Below are 21,504 nucleotides of genomic sequence, written 5' to 3' on the forward strand. Positions count from 1 at the left end.
GTACCCATTTATGGCCTTAATTTTTAAACTTATGATTTTGGTGTTTTCCTAAATCTCTCTCTTACTCAAGTAAGAGAGTGTTACTGTACAGTTTTCTTCTGCTATATGATTGGTTTGGGGTGGAGAATTTTTGTCAACTCAATTGCTGTGATTCTCATTTTCTGTGTTCTTCTAAGAGCAACTCTTTACAGAGTTAGGTTGATTTTTCTTTTTTTTCCTGGGCATTTTGTAACAGAGTTCCTAATTCAAGAATATTCTCAGCACTTAGCTGCTGGTGCAGTGGAGCAAAATGTCATTAGTGGACAGTGAGGGGAGCAGAGCCATCATGCCATATTTATATGTCATTTCTTCAAGGTCCTAAGTTTTCTCATTAGTTCCTTTCTGTGTCTCTTTACTTTTTCCCCAGAGATTTTACGTCTCTTCTCTCCTACACTCTATTCCCAGCTTATAGTGACAAGTGATAGGAATTCTCTTGGGATATGGTGTTCATTTCTCTACTTACCGGTAATTTGAAGTTTGAGGTGTTCTTTCTTCTAACGCTGAAGTCATGAACCGTGGATGGTTTTCTTTCCTGTTGAATTTAAGGTCTGTATGAAGAGATTTGATTTCAGGTGGCTGCACTTTTCTTCCAAATATGGAAACTGCCTTGATGAGTGCTTCTTAACCCCTTTGAACCCGTTTTCTCTTTTTATCATCACAAAATCTCATACACTATTGAAATGTTTATAAAATGCAAAATAGATGAAATCAGGTAACTAAAACCAAATCAAAGCCATGAGACAAAGCACTATTTTCTTTCTAGACACACACTTTCCTCTCCTCAGATTCTCCTGTGTGAACATTTCCTCATCCTCTGCTCCAAATCCCTGAACTGAGTAATTTCCAGAGCCATTGTCTTAGTCCATTCAGGCTGCTATACCAAGAATACTATAGACTGAGTGGCTTATAAACAGCAGAAATTTATTTCTCACAGTTCTGGAGGCGGGAAATCCAAGATGAAGGCACCAGATGGCTGTGTTTTGCTGTGTCCTCACATGGTGGCAGGGGGGAGGAAGCTCTCTGGAGCCTCTCTCATTGGGGCACGAATAGTATTCATAAGGGTTCTACCCTCATGACCTAATCACCTCTCAAGGCCCCACTTCCTAATACCATCCTGTTGGGGGAAGAGGCTTCAACATATGAATTTTGGGGAGACACAAGTACTGTCTGTAGCAGCCGTAATATTGGATCAAGATTTTTTGCCGTAGTTGTTTTGATGCAGGAATATTTGGATGCTTCTAGACTTATGCCTTTCGTAATACTTTTGGTTTCTCTTTTTCTTAACTTTTTACTGTCTGTTCTGTCCATTTTAAGTGGTATGATAGGACTTTTACCCCATAACTATCAATATCATTGATATAATGAATAATACAAGAGAATGAATAATGAATGCGACAATTGTCCCTTCTCTTTCCCTTCTTCTACCATTCTTCCCCTTGGCCAGAACACATCCTGTTTACATACTATTATTTGATCACGTCCCCATCCTTGTTTTGGTCTTTGCTACACAATTACATACACCAGTGCTTTTGATGAAGTTTCCCCATTTATCCTTTGCTGGAAAGCTCATCCTTCAAGAGGGCTCCCTCAGAGAGCCTGTGTGTGTGGTATTGATTCCCTGTAGGGTCTTCCATGTAGCACTAAGAGAAGTATTGCTTCTGGAGGAGAATCAGACACACAGAGAAGCAGTGGTGGTCCTTGCAGTTCTGGACATGAAGAAAAAGACAAGAGGGGAAGTCTTGAGAATCTTGAAGAAATGAAAGAAATATACTTTTACATCATTATGGTCACACTACAATGTTTTTATTATTCATTTATAATCTGAATGTCCCAATGTTTCCCAACCTTTATACAAATGATGCCATATGCCACATAGACTAGCTGTCCTAAACTTGGAAGTCCAGCCTATGCAACCTAAGGCTTTCAGAAGCATAACCCCCTGCCACTACTACCACCAGTTTTTGAGGTCCCTCTGGCTCTAGTATCTTAGGTTCTCTGCTTTGTGTACCAATCTACTCAGTACACTTCTGCCATCTCTAGTCTTGGAGCTGCTGCTTCCTGTGCCAGCTGCCAGTCCTACGGCCTTGTGACTTTTAGCCAAATTCTCATTCCTTGGTTATGGCTGCCACATGTTCCACTGATGTGATCCTACTCCAGAATGTCTGAGAGCTTCTCCTGGCTTCCTGCCTCTGTCCTTTCTAGGGTAGTTCTTGTCATTCTACTTGATCTGCCACTCAGGCTCAGGCCACAGCTCATCAAACCACTAGCTAAGGAAAAAGGAGGGTGATGGGTTCTCAGGTGGTAGCTCTCCACACCTTCACCCATTCTCTCCTTGGGGAACACACACTGCTCAAGCATGGCCAAGGGTCCTTACAGCCTCAAGCAAGAGTCTTGACACTACTGAGAGCAGCTTACCTGTTCACCTACCACTTTCAGAGTCCTTTTGGCTCCAGCTGGTCACGTTGCAGGATCTAGTCTCTGACACATTCTTCTAGCTCTTTTTCCAGAGCTTTCTCAGCCCCAGTGTTAATCAATTCAGGCAAAAAGAGGCCCTGGAAGGCAGTACTCCTGCCCTCCTACCTGGTATATGTTTGGGCTCTGACAAAGCATCTGCCATGTAAGTTTCCTTGTCCCATCCGTGAGGCGGGATAACATTCTAGGAGAGGGTAGGAATATACCAAGGAAACACAAATGCTTAATTGTTTATTAGGCTGTTTTATAAGTATGTTGAAATATACCTACTTTTGAAATTGCTGTGTCAAATATCAAGCATCACATGCATCTTGTGGGAAATACAGAGCACACTGGTCCATGATGGATGGGTATTATACTGCTGACCCAGAATGAAGCCAGTCAGAGCCACCTCAATAATCAAAAGTTTATTTAATTCCACTTGGTGGTTTTATAAGGCATCTAAAAAATTTGGTTGGGTCTATGTTGTTAAAATTGAAAGTAACTACCAGCAGGTTCTGACCCTTTCAACTTCTACCCAAAAGGAATGTTTTCTTAGCTCCTTCTAAGCCACTAATAGAATTAGCTTGTCCCCAGAAAGGATGGTCCAGGATCTTAAAAAACAAACAAACAAAAAAATGAGACCCACTGATTTTAGCTACGTAGAAACTGGGGTCATGCATTTGAGCTCTGGGGTCCTCAGCGGCAAATCCTTGAATTAATCTAAGTCTGGGAAAAAATGGGTAATTTGGAATCAGCCCTCCAAAATACGGATATTAGCTATTTTATATACAAGTTGTATGGTTGATAAAATTGAACACCTACAATATGCCCCATATCATCTTACTTAATGCTTACAGCATCCTTCCAAGCGAGGTGCTAATACCCCATTTTATACACAAAGAAGCCACTTCTCATAGACCTTAGGAGATTACCCAAAGTCATCAATAAGTGAGAGCTGAGCCTAGGTTCATCTGATTTCAAAACCCTAACGTCCTCCCACTACACGATGTTGCCTTCCCATATACCCTGGCTACACAGGATGAAGTCTCCATTCCCTGGACAGTCTTACCTGGGATTTCCTACTTTCTTTGGTGTTCTTGGCAAAGAGTGGCTTCTTCAAGGTGCAAGGATGTCCTGAGTAGGCACTGAGTACCCATTCCTAATTCCTTCTAGTGTACCTTTCTCTAATGGAGAGCTTGGAAATCTAGCACCATGTTTCCTAGTCTTTTTTGTATCTGGGCTTCTAACTGTGAGTGATGTTCAACTAATTAAATGCATTTCCACGAGACCGGAAGTCAGCATGGCAGCAAAATCCACCTTCCTGCTGATTTGGCTGAAATCCTTGGCGAACATGACTGTGGAGACACTGGGGCTTTCAGTCACTAATTCAGGGGGCTCCAGGAGATAATCAGAATGGGGGTGACAGGGACTTCCTGATTCTTACATTTCAAGAAGAGCCGTGTGTCTCCAGAGACAGCCTCTGGATCGCCAACCTTCACAGCCATGGCAGACGTAGAAGCAGCCCGAAAGTTGGCTGCTCCAGCCTTTCACACAATGCTAGAAACACCTGCTTCTCTCTGTTCAATGCCTTTCTGCTTAAAATAGCTAGAGTGGTTTCTGTTTCCTGCAACTGAACCCTGCTGATACACACTGTTTTCCTTCCTTCCCACTACCTGGGGGCCTTTGCAACTGCCATCATTTCAACGGATCCTTTAAGCTCTAAAATGAAAGTTTAAATATCCCCCATTCACTCCCTATCTCTCTTATCCAGCTTTATTTTTCTCCATAGTTTATTGTCACTTGGAGATGATTTATGGGTTGAATGTCCACCCCTCCTAGAATTTAAGCTCCACTGGAACAAGGCCTTGGTTTTGTTCATGTCTATACAGTTCTCTAACACTGAGAACAGCCCTGGCAAAGAGTGGGAACGTAGTACACGGTGTTGAATCTATGAAACTGGCCTGTGGTTTCCTTCCCATATCATGGCGGTGTTGCAAATGATCCCTGAACCCATCAGGTGGAATTTGGGCAAAGGCTTTGAGCTGTATTTCACACTTTTACCACAATTCCTGTGTCTATCCCCTGGATATGCCAGAGCTCAGCCTGGGAAATGAAATCTCTTCTGTATTTCATAATTACATTAAAACTACGATTCGTCAACTTCGCAGAGAAAAAAGGTGCTGCAGAATTTACAGCACGAGATCCCGTGGGGAACGAAAGAGAAGTCGAAGTCCATAATCTCTTCAGGAGTCAGAAGAGTGAACTCCAGAGAATATTTTTATTTTATTTTTCCAGGGGTGGGCAGAGGGAGAGAATTATAACCAGGCTCCACATCCAGCGTGGAGCCTGACATGGGACTCGAACCCATGACCCTGAGATCGTGACCTGAGTTGCAACCAAGAGCGGGAGGCTTAACTGACTGAGCCACCCAGCCACCCCTAGAGGATATTTATCAATGTTATTTCTTTTTTTTTTTTTTTAAGATTTTATTTATTTATTTGACAGACAGAGATCACAAGTAGGCAGAGAAGCAGGCAGAGAGAGAGGAGGAAGCAGGGTCCCCGCTGAGCAGAGAGCCCGATGCGGGGCTCAATCCCAGAACCCCGGGATCATGACCTAAGCCGAAGGCAGAGGCTTTAACCCACTGAGCCACCCAGGTGCCCCTATCAATGTTATTTCTAAGCCATTTCTATTTCCTGATAGATTAGTTCCCTAATGCCAAGGAACTCACCCCCTGTAGCTGCCACGGTTCTCCTGAAACTTCAGACAGTGGGTTCAAACAGAACTTGGGGATTGGAAATGTCAGCACCTTTGAACTGGTGCATTAGAGAGAATCTGGAGAGTATAAGCCTTCTCTGACCCAGGCTCCCGGCTGATGGAACATCTTGGGTATTCTCTTTCCCTGATGATTCACGGGGACGGGTGTTTGGGTATTCAGATTTTAAAACATTCTTCTCAACCAAAACTGAAACCGAGAGGCACAATCACTCTGGAATTTTTTGCACCTGCAAAAACAGCCGTGTTACTAAAATCAGCTGCTTTTGCTGTGCAGGCTGCTGCGTGTGATGGTGGTGTTTCTCCAGCCATGCGTGTTAGGGGTTCACCGCGGGGCGCTTACACAGTCCCGGCATGGGACCTCTCGTGGAGCCAGCATTCTCCGTTCCGACGCATTTATCAAGCGGATCCAGAGAAACGGACTAAATCTCCAAAGAGCAGCTCGCTTAGAGCAACAGAAGTTCACGTGTAGCTTCTCTCGGTAAGAAACTGGTCAGAGGACTCCAGAAAATGCTTTTCAGACCATGTGCACTCCGAAATGTCCTACATCTTGATCCTTCCACAGCATGACTCAAGTTCTTGGACAGACTTAACATTTCTGCTAAAACCAGCTATTAGGCCTGGCCACTTCCTTCCTTCCTGGCACTATTTTCAGGAGGAGAGACCCGGAGCCCCTGCACCTGTTGCTGATGCGGCCACAGGACGAAACCTCTACAAACCCTCATTTGTCCCCACAGCACAGCCAGGGGTGCCCAAGCTGCGGCAGGGGCCAGTGTCAGTGTCCAGGGGGGCCGGCTGGGACTCCGAGGCCAGGCAGCCTCAGGAGGGAACATTTCCCCTGGCGCTTCCGGGTCTGCAGCTGGCCACGTTCCCCGGGGGCGCAGCCAAGAATTCCAGCCCTGTTCTTTTGATACTGGGATGGCTGATCCCATGGAAGGAGGAGGAGGTTCTGGGGGTGACTGCCAACCTTGTTCGTCATGTTGGGATGCAAATGTGACTGAGACGCAGCTCTGAGATGCTTACAGTCCCTCAGGCCGTGACGCTCTTGGGGAGGGGTCCACTGCCCTGGGAACAGATGGCGAGCTGGCTCCTGGCCCCCTTGGCTGGTCAAGGGTCGGGTCCCGCTGGCTCTGATCATCCCGGCCCTGGGTATGCCACTGCGTGGAATTCTAGCGTGAGGTAGCTGAACACCACCAGGTCAAAACCGATTTCTGCTTCTGTTCTCTTTCCAAACCAAAACTAGTACGGGAGACATCGGATATCTGGCACTGCATGCCAGGCACCCATCTTGCCTACCTCCCTGAAAACCTCTTCCCAGCATGCTTTTTGTCTTTCTTCAGTAGAAATCTGGCAGAAGAGCGGGGTTCTTATTCTCACCTTTTATCTGGGTCTGTTTGTCCACAGCTAGAATAACAGGGGCTTTTTAAAAAACCTAATGAATTCAACGTTCAAAGAATGGCCTCAAGCAAATGGAATGTCTAATGGTCCCTCTCCCGGGCTTAGGGCAGCAGGGAGGCTGCAGGGGTTTAACATCATTTTCATTCACATTCAAAATATTCCCAAAAGCACAAGTTTTAAAATTCAGCATCCTGAGACTGACTCCCTAATAATCTTCCTCGTTCCTAAAATGTTTATCTGAGTAGCGGGTCCCTGATAGTTTTAATATATTTTAGATGTGAAGAAAGAGGTATGGATACCGTTTGGGGGTTTTGATGTCCAGTGGATTTGTGTGTATTTCTTATCCGTGTGTATTTCTTCTTCTCTATAAATACATTTGAATAGACTAAACACCTCCTTTGGCCAGCTACTTCATCAAAACATTGAAAAAATGCTACGCTTGAGCATGGATTTATTTAGATATTTGCAAATGGGGTTCTGGAAGCCCTCTGCAGTTCAGGGATGGGCTGGGTTCTCTCAGCCTTCTGACTGGGAGGAAGTTGCTGTCACTGGATTCACAGTTCACAGCTATACCAAGCTCCTGTTATCAGGGGAGAGAACTGAGTGCCGGCAGCAGAGAATGGAGATGATTGTCCCAAAGGTTGCTAACATTGAACTTGCTACTTACACACACACACCCGCACCCACACCCACACGCGCACACACACACACACGCCTATCATAAAAGCCTATCAGCTCACACAGACGCTGGCCAAATGAAGCACGTGTCCCTAGTACTTCCTCTAACTGACAACAACAAGGTCTGAGGCTTGAGTCCCTGAGATGCCCCCTCTCGTCTGCCTTTCCACCTCACGTCAACCCTGGGCTTCGTAGAACTAGCTTGTCTTCCTATACTCCCGGCAAGTAACACTTAGAAATGATGCAGCAGATGATTATCTTTTTAGTACTTCAATTGTGCATTCCAAATCCTGAATTTTCTTTCAGCTGGTACGCTTCTGCAAGTGTGGTTACAGCCACAGAGGAGGAGGGCGCAAGCGGGGATGGCGTCCTGTCCTGTCCGGGAGCTGCAGGGCTGCGGAAAGGGGCAGGATGGCAGGATGTGAGCTGATTCCTCTGCTTTCAGAAGGGGGAAGGGGGCCCGGGATCAGGAGCCACCCTTAACCCTCTGACTGCCAGACCATGTGGCTTAGGGGCACTTTCTGGGGCCACTTTCTGCTATTATTTTTTCAATTTATTTTAAAACAGGATGACTAAATAAGAGGACTTAGAAGTCACAAGAAACCGGACTTCTTTATTTAGGACTCGGGAGAAGAGCAGGTCTTCACTGAAGAACAGAGGGCTTAAGAGGCTGGGAGCATCTCCTTCCTCTTCAGGACTTTTTTCACTAAGAAAGTGAGGCTTCCCCATGAAACTGAGGTAAACACAGAGTCAACAAAAGGGCTCCTCATGGAAGCAGTCAACCATCAAGATGTGGCATTTCAACCCAACACATCAACCAGTAAAATGCTTCAGTTAATTTCTGTTCTGAGCTGGATAATTTTATGACCACTAATTATGTCTGCAGCCACACATGGAGAAAAGCATAAAAATAGCTCTCTGTCCTTTCACTGAAAGAACCTTTTCAAAGATTAACTTCGCAATCTCCTCCACAACGCCCAGGAGTAGATGGGCAGGTAAGTCTTAGTTTTCTGATTTTACAGACATCACGGACGCATGGGAGGTTCGTGAGGTGGTTCTCCCAAGGTCAGGGACGCACCTTGAGATGACAAAGGGGTGATGGAGTCTGGAGTTCTATCATGCAGCAAGGCACGCCCTAAGAACCAAAGACGGCTTCTCTGGGGCCCTGGGTCCTGGAAAGAAGACTGAGGTAGACCAGAAGCCCAACGTGTATTTCCTGTTATTGGAAACGTCTTGCCAATGGGCCTGCTATGTGATATAAATACAAAGTTTTCATCATACATATTAACCCATGGATAAGAACAGGAAAAGCACAGAGATGGGTGGAATGTGCCCACAGTAGAGAAGGACATAGTGGGGTAGCTTTGGACTCCCTCTATAACCCCACCAAACTTGGCCTTCACTCACGCCCTTGACTCTTACGACCCAGGTGACCTTGAGGAATGGCATTTTTTATTTGAAGCCTCCATTTCTTCCACATGAAATGAAGCTCGGTCCCTATCTGGGACACGACCTTGATGAGTGAAGAAGGTAGCTCATCCAAACGTCCAGCCGAGCACCTGGCTCGGGGCGAACACTCGAAACAGGAGGCTATTTGATCTTCGTAGTCAGGACCCTTTCAGGGCTTCTTGTGGTTGAAACGGGAGAAAGTTTTGATCCCCAAGAAGCACTGACGCTTTGCCACCCCCGTCCCATGGTGGTACTCTCAAGCAGACACAAAGTCAGGCATGATGCCCATTAAAAATTTAACTATATATCATATTCATTTATTATCAATCCACAGGATAATTTGATTGCTACATGAGCTCATAAAAGCTTTTTCACCTTTACAAAATTAAAAAAAAAATGTGCCACAAGGATGTAATAACAACTGCTGATAAACAAGAAAAGGAAATCTTAAAATTATAAATTTGCTGTAGAAAAGATAAAAAACAATTATATTTTCTTTAGAATTTTACCTTGAATAAAATATTCCCCTGTATAAAAAATAAAAAAGCTTGCTCTGGTTAGAATTAGAATATTTTCGTCTTCAAATCTGGGAATTTGCATAATATCTCCATGATAGTTTTCCTTTGTACCGCGTGGCATTCAAGCACAGCAGATTAGATTTTCTTTTTCTTTCTTTCTTTCTTTTTTTTTTTTTCTTTTAAAGCAGTCTTAAAAATGGGATCTCCGTGGAGAAGCTCCTTTTCTTCTTCTCCTCCTCCTCAGGGATGTGGAACACAGCCTTTGCGGGGAGGAAAAGGAGGAAAGGAACTGGATGGGATGGGCCGGGAAGCGGGACAAAGGGCCGTGGGGGGGAGGGGGGGAGGGGGGCGCTGAATGTGCTGAGAAATAGAGCAAGGTCACAAGAAGAAGGTCTATCTGTAAGTGCTTTAAGATAAGGTGCAGAAGCAGACGGCCGCGTCGCTAGTACTGCCCTATGTACATATTCACAAGAATAAAAAATTCCAGCTAGTTCACATTTTCTCATCCATTCTGAGGCATCCACTCCACCATGCTGGCCTTGACCGCAGGCAATGCAGCACCTCGCCGCCCGTGTGAGTGTTGGTCCTATGACGTCCTTGAACTTGAGGGAGCAGCCCTGGGAGATCCAGCAGGCTCTAGAGATACGCGTCTACCAATGGGCTGGAGTCCTGAGTTAAGAGAAGCCCCAGTACTGGAGTTGGACACAGCAATCAATGTTCTATTGTCAAGGCTTTTTCCCTTAGATTTGTCTAAAATAGGCGTCAGAGAGGAAAAAAATAAAATACAAACAAACAACAAAACAAAGCCAAGAAATCCCAACAACCACTGGGGGAAGTCGAAGGCCTAACAGCTCTTGACGCGGGCCTGGGTGATATCCGACGTCTTCTTGATGACGCTGGCCCGAGTCTCCCGGTCCGGCCGACTGCTGCTGGGCGCTGGGGTCACAGAGGGAGGGAGGGGGAGGTCTGGTAGAGTGGGCCACGAGCTGTTGTAAGGCACCGGACAGCTCTCCTCTTTGATGGTGACCTGGAGGTCAGGTTTGTTGGAAGTCACGAAGGTCGCCATGCTGGGCAGCAGGTAGGTGCTTCGTGTCCCCATGTTGCTGAGGTACTGTTTGCCTTCAATGTTCCTCTTCCGCCAGTGTGGTCGTCCCTTTCAAAGAAAAGAATCAAGAGACATATTTTTTTCCTTTGCCTTCTATCGAATGGCTTAAAAAAAAGAAAAAGAAAAGAAAAGAAACCCCCTTGTTCCCACATGTTGGTGTGTTAACTGAGTTTCTTAAGAGGCGTGGAATGAACAGAAGCTTAGCGACTTGATGTCCCTCAACTGAGACCCACACCCAGCGGCTCACATCCCAGACAATGGTTTCTCTTCCCTTTTTATCAATTCCCATTTGCTACCTCCCAGAAAAATAGGCAAAACAGTTCTATGAAGGCAGGAAAACAAGGCAGCACGTTGGTTTCTGGTTCCCTCTCCTCTGGCCCCCCAGCCTGATCAGCCTGGTCATCCTGGCTGGTCTGCCATAGAGTCTTGCTTCCTCACTCATGGCCCAGTCCAGTCTTTTGAGTCAATCTGTGCTTTCAGAGAAAGGGAAGTGAGGAGGAACTCGGAGGGCAAATGCCTTCCCACCGTGTTCAAACGGGTACGGATTTAGAGCTCCAACGTGCCAAGCAAACAGGGGGTCTCGGGGGTGACTTCACTCAAAGAGGGAGTTGGAATTTCTGACCTGGAAGAAACAGGGTTGGAATGTCTGTGAGCAGCTACACTTCCTGTCTTTTCAGAGTTCCTGGACTCCACTTGAAGTGTTTAGTACACCGGGAAATCACGAACTGAAACAACCATCAGTCAGTCTCTCTCTCTCTCTCTCTCAAACCCAGACACGAAGCAGGCAGTTAGAGCCATTTCCTGCCATTGTGTGAGCCCAGCCTGGAGCAGAGGAATGGGAAGCAGGAGACTCTGAATCCAGACGGAACACACACCTAGCCTCTGGGCACGGACCACCGAGGGAGGGGACCCCAGGTCCACGTGGAGCTATTTTTGCTGAGCCCTTTCTGATGGTGCCTTCCGGTCACTGATGTTGGCCACTCAGCCCTTCTGTTTCTGCTGGTGAATCAGGATGTGTACAGTGGTGAGAATATCAACAATATCAACAATGGCCTCACTTCAGTCTCCATTTCCTGCCGTCATAGCCTCTTTTCCTAAAAGGAACACTTTACTGTCTCTCCTCCCATTCAGCCCCCAAAGCTTAAATGTAGAATTCAAAATCCAAAAGTATGGTCAATATTCATGTTATGTGTATTTGATAACACCCCCCACAACACAAACTCTTCCAATAGAACCCATGATCGGATGTAGAGAAACGTAACCAACACCAGGGAACCCGAAGTGTTGGGGGGGAGGACACTTTCCCACAGTGTCTGTTGGAGCCAAGGGGTGGCCGCCATGCTTACCTCGACGCTCTCTTCATCACTGGGCACACTATCGGTAGTTTCGCTTTCTGTTCACAGAGAGAAAAACACAGGGCCATCATTCCTGCCGCTCAAACCGTGGTGACGCTCAGGCAGTGTTTAAAAAATATATCCACACTTCTTTTTTTCAAAAAGAGAAATGGGTCAGTGAACTCATGACCTTCACCCCCTTTGTGAGGCTCAATAAACACTTGTACTTGGGGGATGCTAGAGCGGATTTTATTTCTCTGATTTTGGCGGTTCGTTGAAGAAAGGTTTTAGAGTCGGGGGTCGCTCCCTCTCCGAGGGCCAGGCTATGTCTTCTCACAGCCGCTACCTCCCAGCATTGGGGTGTTGGCCCCCGCGGTGCCAATCCGCTCTCTGCTTCCTGGGACCTGTTCAGTCCTGCATCCACATCACCCCCTTTCCTCAGGGCTGCTCTATCCACGCTACGTGTGCTTTCTCACACTTTACTTCAGTCCTGACTCTGAGCCTTCCTGGATCACCCCCACTTACTTGGATCCCTCCCCCCCTTTACCTCATATCCCTTTCATACTTCTATCTTGGGTTTATAAAGTTGCCTCTTCCACCCAGGTTACCGTGGTGGACAGATTCTGGGGGCTCCCATGATCCTCCTCTCCTGGTATCTACTCGCTTGTTGGGGCTCCCTCCTCTAGAATGTAGCTGGGACCGTGACTCGCTTTGAAGCAACAGAACACAGCGAGCGATGGGATGTTACATTAAGTAACTGAGCCCTGTCTCGTGAGGAGACTTTCTCCCTTGCTGGCTTTGAGGAAACAAGGAGCCATGTTGGGAAGGTTTGCATGACAAAAAACAACTAAGAGCTGCTTCTGACTGACGGCTGGCAAGGAACCAAGGTTCCCAGTTGGACAACCCACACCTGCGTTCCACCCCAAATCATGTGGGCTTAGAAGTAGATCTCCTCCCCACCATTTTGCCCTCAGACAAGCTAGCAGCCCCAGACCGCACCTTGACCACAGGTCTGTGTATGCAGTGGGCTGAGCAGAGAACCCCGCTCAGCCATGCCTGCACTCCCGACCCTCAGGAGCTGGGCTGGGATCATAAATGTGTGTTGTCTGAAGCCACAGAGTTTCTGGTTATGTTGTGACGCAGCAACAGATAACTAATTCGCTTATCATCCTGAGCCAGTGTGCCAGCTGCGAGACACAGAACAGCTTCCCTGACTCCACAGAGTGTAGCTTGCTCATCTGTAAGATGCGAGTATGAACATCTTCCAGAGAGGACTGAGTGATGAATCTGTGGGAGGATGTGTGGGAAAAGGCCGAGCACAGGGCCTGGCCCACAGCGTACACTCAATGAGCGACCGCACGCCTTCGTCCTGAGCTCATCAGCCTTGCTCAACGTTGGCTTTGCACAACAGGCTAGATGAACAGAGTCAAAGTCAATAGCTAGTGATTACACATCATCTGTACATATAATACAAGATTTTTTTTAAATAGAAAAATTTCTTAAGTTAAAATTTTTATTTTTTTAAAATAAAATACTTGTCATTTCTTTAAATAAAAAATTGATGGTGGGCAGCTCTTCAGTGTCTACGGCAGTGGGAAATGAAAGCACAGAGGGTGGAGAAATACACTGAGCCTTAGCAATCCCTGAGTCTGGGTCCTTCCTCTGCAGACAGGGCCTACAGAGAGCATCACGGGGAACGTTTATAGAGAGCTGGGGGCCCGGGCTGTGCCCCTGCAGAGATCCTCAGTGGGAAGCAGCTCCTACCGCCACCCCTGCCCCTCATGCAGAAGAGCTCAGGTGCTCTAGCACATTCTACCTCCTTCTGTCCCAAACCTATGGAGCGGCTGAGCTCTAGGCTCCCATCTGGCTGGTGGCACAGTAGGGACCAGACGCCTCGGCCCAGACAGAGCCTTTTCGACCATTCAGAGCACTAGCTCCATAGGACTTAAAGGTTAAAGAACAAATGGCCAAAGTGAGCCCCAGGGTCATCCCTTCAACAATGTAAACAAGAATGCTGACCATCCTGAGCCACTCTCCAGGGATGTCCCCTGGGCATGAGTGACCTCCGAGGGCCGACTGGGAGAAACCAGAGCACGGGCCTGGCCTCGCCTCTCCTCAGACCTCCCCAAAGCCTCCCTAGCTGGGAGCAACAGCCGCCTGGAGAAGGCTTCGTCTCAGCTGACCATGGCCATGACCATGCTGACGGACGACAGCAGCCAAGCACACAGCAAGGTAGAAACCCTGCTCCCCTAACCCTCGTGCTGGCCCAGTATCCCACAGAGGCAGCAATCAGTATGGCCACTCCCAGGAAGAATGAGGAACAGAGATGTTGAAAATCCTGCCAGAGCTGTGGCCTGAGTCAGCACGGAGGACAGAAAACAAAACTGCACGTCCGACTCCAGGGCCCCGGACACAGAACACAACAGCTCCGCTTCCCGCCGCGCTCCTGCCACCCCGGCTGAAATTTCAAGATCCCCTTTCCATTTTTATGCTTAGCTCTCTCTGTGCCCTAAAGCCAGGGTTCCTCTTCCTCCCATGCATGTCTAGACCCTTTTTGCTCCTAATTACCTTCCATAAATACCGTCATCTTCTGTTCCTTTTCCCCCTTTGAATAGCAACAAACAGACGCCAACAGACAAGGTTGGGGGGGCGGGGCAGGGACAGCTGGAAATCCGTGGAAATGAGCATTTACCACCAAAGTTCTGGGATCCAGCCCCAGCCCCAGTCTCAGCTGCGGGAGGAGGCGGAAGGCAGAGCCCGGGCAGACTCCTTGGTAAGACCCCGCAGAGACCATGAACATGACCGGCATGCTCACTGCCCTTAAGGACCCAGTTTTCAAAGCTTCAGGGAACCAGTCTGTGACAAAAAAAGACATACATGTTCTGAACTGACATTTTCGGCTAATGCAAATGTTCGTCAAGAGCATGCCTTCTAAATTAAGATCACCTGCTTCTGGAGTGACTCAGAAGGCGCTCCATATAAGCAAGCTGAGATTTCCAGCTTTCATTGCTTAAAACCATGGCCCTGCGTGCCTTTCCCCCAGGAGCCCGAGATGCCTCAAGCTCCAGCCTGACGACTCGAGAGCCTTCTCTCTGGAGTAAGCCTGGCTCTCACAGCTGCCCCGACACCACTGGCTCCGGGGCTTTGCTGGGCATGCACAGACCCGTGTTCCTCAGTTTCTCTGGCTCTCCTTCACTGTCGCTGTACTCAACATCCCTTCCTATATCGCGCATGCGTTCACCGCAGCTGCTACGTCCAGGTCAAGGCCACCGCCGAGTATCAGTGTGCACTATTATTTCATTTTCCCTTTTGAAGAGTTTAGATCTGTTTTTTTTTTTTAATTGGTGGTGAATACAATGGAATAAAAAGAAACTGCAGTTGCTTCCGTAGTGTGGCATGACTAAGCAGAAAAGCAGGTATGTTGAGTACCTGTAACAGGTACACGAGTAGCTCCGTTTTAACACTGTGGTCCCAGTGTCCCTGAAAGTGACTGGTGAGAGGGAAGGGGATCAACCCTGGGACAGGCTGATCTCAGAGATCCTTCTTCCAGAGCTGTCGTTCTAGGGAGACACTAGTCTTCGCTTCACACGCCCCTTCAGCCCCGTTTTGACTGTTCAACCACCTCAGGAACATTCTGGGGAGGGAGACAGGAGGCTTAGTGTAAAAGCCTTTTTTGCATTCTGACATCCTGGTACATTTGCTGGAAGGCTCTTGTTCAACAAGTTTCACTAATAAGACTGGCGAGGATTCCTCTCCCTCGGTCCTTTTCCTCAACTCACTAAAAAGTTCAATCAAAAGGTCCAAATCAGAGGCTTCTTCGTTTCAGAGCACTTTCACCTTTGCCCCACCCAGCAAAAGGCAAGCGGACTCTGGTTTCTATGGGGACCCAAAGTCTTCATTGTTAGTTTCTGGTCAAGAGGCAATCTGCACTCTCTCGGTGACAACCAATTAATCCTTTCTACTACACTCTCTTCTCCATTCCCTCGCCCAGCCCTCCGTAAAACCCTCCTATGGCTTTCTTTTATTAAACCATCAATAATCTAGTAAAATCTTGGGGTCATACACACATCAGGCAAGAGACCACCATACAGAAGACCTTGAAATAGAAAATGACTGTCCTCCGGAGTTTCCCAAGACTGGGCTCTGGGATATCTCTCGGCAGCATGAAAGTTCTAATAATCCAATGAGAATCTTATATTGTCTTAAAACATCCCATGCAAGTACCTCCACTCAAGGAAACCTCCTCTTTTCTTGCTCACCACTTAGACCATAGAGAAGATGGACTTGCAAAACAGACCGTGGTTTGTTTTTTTTTAAATTTTTTTTTAAAAGATTTTATTTACTTATTTGACAGACAGAGATCACAAGTAGGCAGAGAGGCAGGCAGAGAGAGAGGAAGGGAAGCAGGCTCCGTGCTGAACAGGGAGCCCGACACGGGGCTCGATCCCAGGACCCTGGGATCATGACCTGAGCTGAAAGCAGAGGCTTTAACCCACTGAGCCACCCAAGTGCCCCCAGACCGTGGTTTTGTAATACTACTGGATTATACTTCAGTGATCAGTAAGGGTAAAAAAAAAAAAAAAAAAAATCGCAAACAACAGCCTCCAAATACCATTTCCTAAGCAAGTGAATGAAATGGTGAGAGGAAGTTGAAATTCAGTTGAATTTCAGTCCAAACAAAGGAAACTTATCTCACACACACACACACACAAAACCACACACACACACACACAAAAACAAACAACAACAACACAAACCAAAAAACAAAAACAAAAAACCAGACAAGCAGTAAGAGGGGTGAATGACAACCCAAAAGCTGCCTTTCCCAGCAGAACGCTGTCAAGTTCCTCGACCAAAAGACCTCAACCGGCCACGGTCCCCAACAGGTAAACTTCGGGTTTGTAAGCTCTGGAAAAGCAGCAGCGATGAAACATCTTGGCTCCAACCAATAAGCCTCACTCCAGAAGGTTCTGGAGAATTGAGACAATGAAAACAAGGGAGAGAACTAAAGGCCAGACTGAAGAGCCAGCCTCCGCCGACAAAACTCCTGCTGCCCGCCAGGCTGGCACTGCGATCCTTCTTTTCTAATCTATGCAAATGTCCTGAAAAGGGTAATGAAATTTTCCTCTCTCTCTGCACGGCTCAGCTGTTCCTGGGATTCTTCTGCTGAGGCAAAATGCCACTGAGGGCAGAACAGCAAGACGACGTCTTTGCAGAAGCCTCCAGAAGGCTTCAGGAAGGCTCTGACAGATACACAGAGAAGTTGGTTCTGAAGCTCCAACCCTTGCAAAAATTTGAAACAGCCACATGGGTTGGAATAATGCCCACAGCAGCACCCTGGAGGAGAAAGTCACACGTTTCCAGCCATAGCTGTGCAAAGTAAGCAAAGTAGCCCAGTGTTATCTCAACTGTAAAACGAAAGCATAAACATGCTACTCTGGCCCCTTTGGCGGGTCCCGGAGATGGAGGACGAGGACGCGTTCTGCACCACAGAGCCCTGTGCACGTGTCTGGGGAAGGGTTACCGGGGAAGGGTTGAGCACAGGCTTCTGGTACCAGCGACACGTAGGGAGTATCACCGTTCCTCTCCCGACATGCTGCCTTACCCACACCGGCCTTAGTTCCCTGATCTTTAAAGAGGGATTAGTGATGATACCCAGGCTGATGGGGCACAGCTCCCAGGGCACCACAACCCTGCAGCAAATAGGAGTTTATATCTTAGCAAAGACCATCAAGGATCTTAAACAGGTAGGGGCTCAAAATGTGATGACCAAACAACCTGCGACCAGCTTATCTTGTTTGACAGATTAAAGGCTTCCTGTAGCCAAGAGTCGCTCTCACGTTCCTTCTACGTTCTAGGCATAGAAGAAAGTCAGGATCTTGACGACCTTAGGCAGAATCAGCCCATCACCAAAGGACAAGCATGGTATGATTCCACTTCCGTGACTTACCCAGAGTAGCCAAATTCATGGAAGCAGAAAGTAGAGCGGGGAGTTGCCAGAAGGTAGGGGGAGGAGGGGGGGGAATTGGTGTTTCACGGGGACAGAGCTTTAGTTGTTAAGATGAGAAAGTTCAGGAGCCGGATGGTGGTCATGGTTGCACAACAAGGCGAATGCACTTACTGCCACCAAAATGTGCCCTTAAAAATAGCGAAAATGGCAAATTCTGGGCTATGCCCATTTAACCGCAATTTTTTAAAAATCAGCTAAAAATATAGAAAGTTGGTGTTCAGAAAATTGAAGGTTAGGTCCGTGGCTGACAATTCACGAAGACCCTCTCATTTGAAGCAAACTAATTCTAATACTGACTGTGTGCCAGCCACCGGAGGGGCACCCAAACTGAAGGACACTGTCTGGAGGCACGTAATGGACACTGGGAAGATTCCTGAACGTGTAAGAGAGCTGACTACAGTTCCTGGGGACAGGGCCTCTGTTTTCTATTTTCAATGTTTGCAAGCAGTAACACTGACTCAGAATTTATATTTCTAATTATAATCGAGTCCCCAGAAAATGAAGCGGAGATTGTGGGAGAGCGTAAGATGACGTAATGGTGGTAGACAAGGGAGCCACCGCTCTGTTCTGCGAAAATGCAAGAGCCGCCTGAGTCCAGTTCTAATCCTAGGACTGCCTGGGTCGATTTTTGGGTCTTTATGTGGTCCTTCCCCGGGGAATCAGAGCCGGGCCCAGGTACCTGGCCTGATGAGAAGCCGCACTGAATTGAAAGAGAAGGGGGAAATAAGTGGGAACTAGTATACACGGTGGGATGGAATGAGGCTCCGGGTCTCAAGGCTGAGTTCAAGTCCTGACCCAAACACTCACTGGCCACGTGACCTAGGACACATGCCTTCACTCCCAAAAATTCTGAGGGAGCTGTGGAATGGTCTTCGAGGTTCTATCCAGCTTGGGCCAACTCAGATGCCACTGAAAACACCCTTCTGGATTTCTGATAATTTATGCAAATAAAATAGACATCGATGAGCCACTTCTCCAAAGAAAAATTGTTAGTCTTGCATGAAAACGTTATGAGTGATCGAGTCAAGAAATGCCGTGCCTGTAGTCTTCTGAGAACACAAGTACCCAAGAAGATGTTCGTGGAGAAAATAAAGCAAGAATAATTCCCAGGATGGAGGAAAGGTTCTTTGCTGTGTGGTGAAGCGGTTGGCCCCACGGGAGGGGCTGCCCCCCACCCCGGAACCTTGCTCAGCTCTAAAGGTTCCCTCCGACCCTCTTACCTGCATAGGAAGACACAGGGGAAATCTGCAGAGGGTAGAGCTCACTCATGCTGACCGGCTGTTCGTCACTCTCGGTGGTCACCTCTACAACCTGGCAGATGTCCGGAGGATTAGCGACAATCTCTTGATCCTCGATGTTGCTGTCCAGGTGTGACTGTCCTACAACTTCAAAGACAAGACAGCCATAATGCACTGATGCCTGACTCCCCACGCCAGCAGGCACTCTCAAGAAAGACAACCTTTCCCCAAAGAGTTGAAGAGTCAGGAATCAAATTCTCAGTCACCATACATCATCGGCCATGAAACTGAAGAACCCTGCCTTAGCTTTGGGTTAATATCTGCGGAGAAACAGCTTTGCCAGGAACCTGGCTCCCCGGGGCCATTTCCAGCATGTTGGCCCATGGTGCTTACATGTGGCAATGTCCCAAACTCAATACGGTCATAGCCAAGCCTGCGGGACCAGAGGCTGCACCCAGAACTAGCCCTAAGGCCAGACAGACAGCGCTGTGAACTTGACCCATTTCTGTCCTCTGCTCTTGTTCTGAAGGAAGCTGCTGTGCTGTGTGCCAGGTCCTGGGTCCAGAGAGACAAAATCAAATCTTACTAAGGAGAAAGGACCACCAGAATGCACTCTATTGTATCATTTCCAGCTGTCAGGGCTCTGTTCATGCTCCCAGCCCTTTCCTATCCTCCAGGCAACGTAACTGGGGGAGGAAATACCAGACAATGGGCCAGAATGCTTGCCCGAGCCTCACACCCACTAACTAGGACACTGAGAAGATGAATTCCCACCACTCTGGTTCTGAATCCTGCCTCAACTTTGTGTTAATTAAACTTTTTAGTCTGAGTTCGTTGTAGATTCACATACAGTTGGAAGAAATAATAGAGACAGATCCTGGGTGCCCTTCATCCAGTTTCCTCCAATGGAAACATCTTGGAAAACTCTAGCACAGCATCAGGGTACTGACACTGATAACATTCTACACATTTTGTTCAGATTTGCCCAGTCTCACTCGTACTCCTGTGTGTGTGTGTGTGTGTGTGTGTGTGTGTGTGTGTGTGTGTAGTTAGTTTTATGCCATTTGATCACATATGTCATCTCATGTGTTCACCAGCACGGTCAAAATTCAAAACAGATCCATCATCACAAGCATCACCTATACCCACCTTCCGTCAGCCTCTCCTCCCCACCGTCTCCAACCCCTGACATCCACTCATCTGTTCCCCAGTTCCATAATTGTTGTCCTTTCAAGGATGTTTCATAAATGAGCTCCCCCAGCAACCTTGAGAGAGCAGCTTTTTTCACTCTGCCTAATTCACTGAAAATTCATCTCCGCCACTGTGTAGTGCATATTAATAGTTGGTTCCTTTCCACGGCTGAGTAATATTCCCCAGTGTGGATATACCACAGTCTGTTTAACTAGTCAGCTCATTGATGGTCTTCCGGGTCATTTCGATTCTTTGGCTATTACAAATAAGGCTGCCAAGAACATGGGTGTATGGGTTTTGTATAAATGTAAGTTTCCATTTCTCTGGGATCAAGGCCCAAGAGTGCTAGATCACATGGTAACTTCACATTTCCTTTTATAAGAAACCGCCAGACTATTGCTTGGCGTGGCTACACTGTTTCACGTTCCCAGCAATGTATGGATGACCCGAGTCACGCACGTTCTCACCAGCTTTTGGTCTGGTCACTATTTTCCTACTTCGGCTACTCTGAAACCTCTCAGAGTTTTCACTGTAGTGGTATCTCACTGTCGTGTTAATCTGAAAGCCCCCAATGCCCTCCCCTACTTTTAAACAGAACTGAACTTATAGTTCCGTTGGCAACTGACGGAATGAAATACCCTTGAAAACTGGCACCAATAAACAAATGGAAACAACAAAGCAATCACAATGTTTCCCCAAGGGCCTCAAAATACTTTGCCACCATAATCACCATTTTACTGGGGCCTGTGGAAGTTATTTTAACATTTCCACCCCTGAGAATGACAGGAAAGCTGTCCTAATCCTTTTATCAATGAAGAAGCTCAGGCACAGAGAGGTGGATTAACTTCCCCAAAGTCACACAGCTCAGGTCCTGAGCAGGGTTCCCCATCCCTCCCGTTTTCTTGACCATCAGGTTAGGCTAAAAGGCCACCATGTCCCTATCTTCTTGAGAAGTTTGCCATCGTGGACAAGTTCTTGTCTTAACCACTCAGTATTTTAATTGCTCCAGTATTTTTGTGTATAAATGAGTTCCTGTTTTAATTGCTTTTTGGAGAGAGATGAAATGACTAGCACGAGGTAGAGAGAACATGACCTGATTCTATTCAGAGAAGCCTTGAGAGGGGAGTGAGAATTCTCGGGTTCTGGAATGAGGAGAGGGAAGGCACCCAAGAGGCTGGGGGAAGGAGATGTGGGGATGTGCTAACCGTCCACAGAGCCGCAGCACTTCCTCAGAGAGGAAGGGAAATGGAGTGTTGTTCAGGTTCTCCTGGAGGGGATACAACTAAAGAAAAGGCAGGCAGGCTATAAGCAGCAG

General features: G+C 47.3%; 1 protein-coding gene across 5 annotated transcripts in view; it reads right to left on the bottom strand.

Moving 5' to 3' along the window:
- Positions 1-9,081: 9,081 nt before the first annotated feature.
- The window catches only part of IRF2 (interferon regulatory factor 2), an 82,886-nt gene continuing 70,463 nt past the window's right edge, over positions 9,082-21,504 (bottom strand). For 4 of the 5 annotated variants that reach the window (XM_080796251.1, XM_080796254.1, XM_080796253.1 and 1 more), the window contains exons 7-9: positions 18,981-19,145; positions 11,763-11,809; positions 9,082-10,464 (exon numbers count right to left, since the gene is read on the bottom strand). In XM_080796251.1, coding sequence (XP_080652377.1) covers positions 10,156-10,464; positions 11,763-11,809; positions 18,981-19,145 — 521 coding nt within the window. In that variant the 3' untranslated portion in view covers positions 9,082-10,155. The remainder of the gene's footprint in view (positions 10,465-11,762; positions 11,810-18,980; positions 19,146-21,504) is intronic. The other variant, XM_080796255.1, reaches the window with a different exon arrangement.

Source organism: Martes martes, assembly GCF_963455335.1.
Source record: "Martes martes genome assembly, chromosome: 2".
Taxonomy (NCBI): Eukaryota; Metazoa; Chordata; class Mammalia; order Carnivora; family Mustelidae; genus Martes; species Martes martes.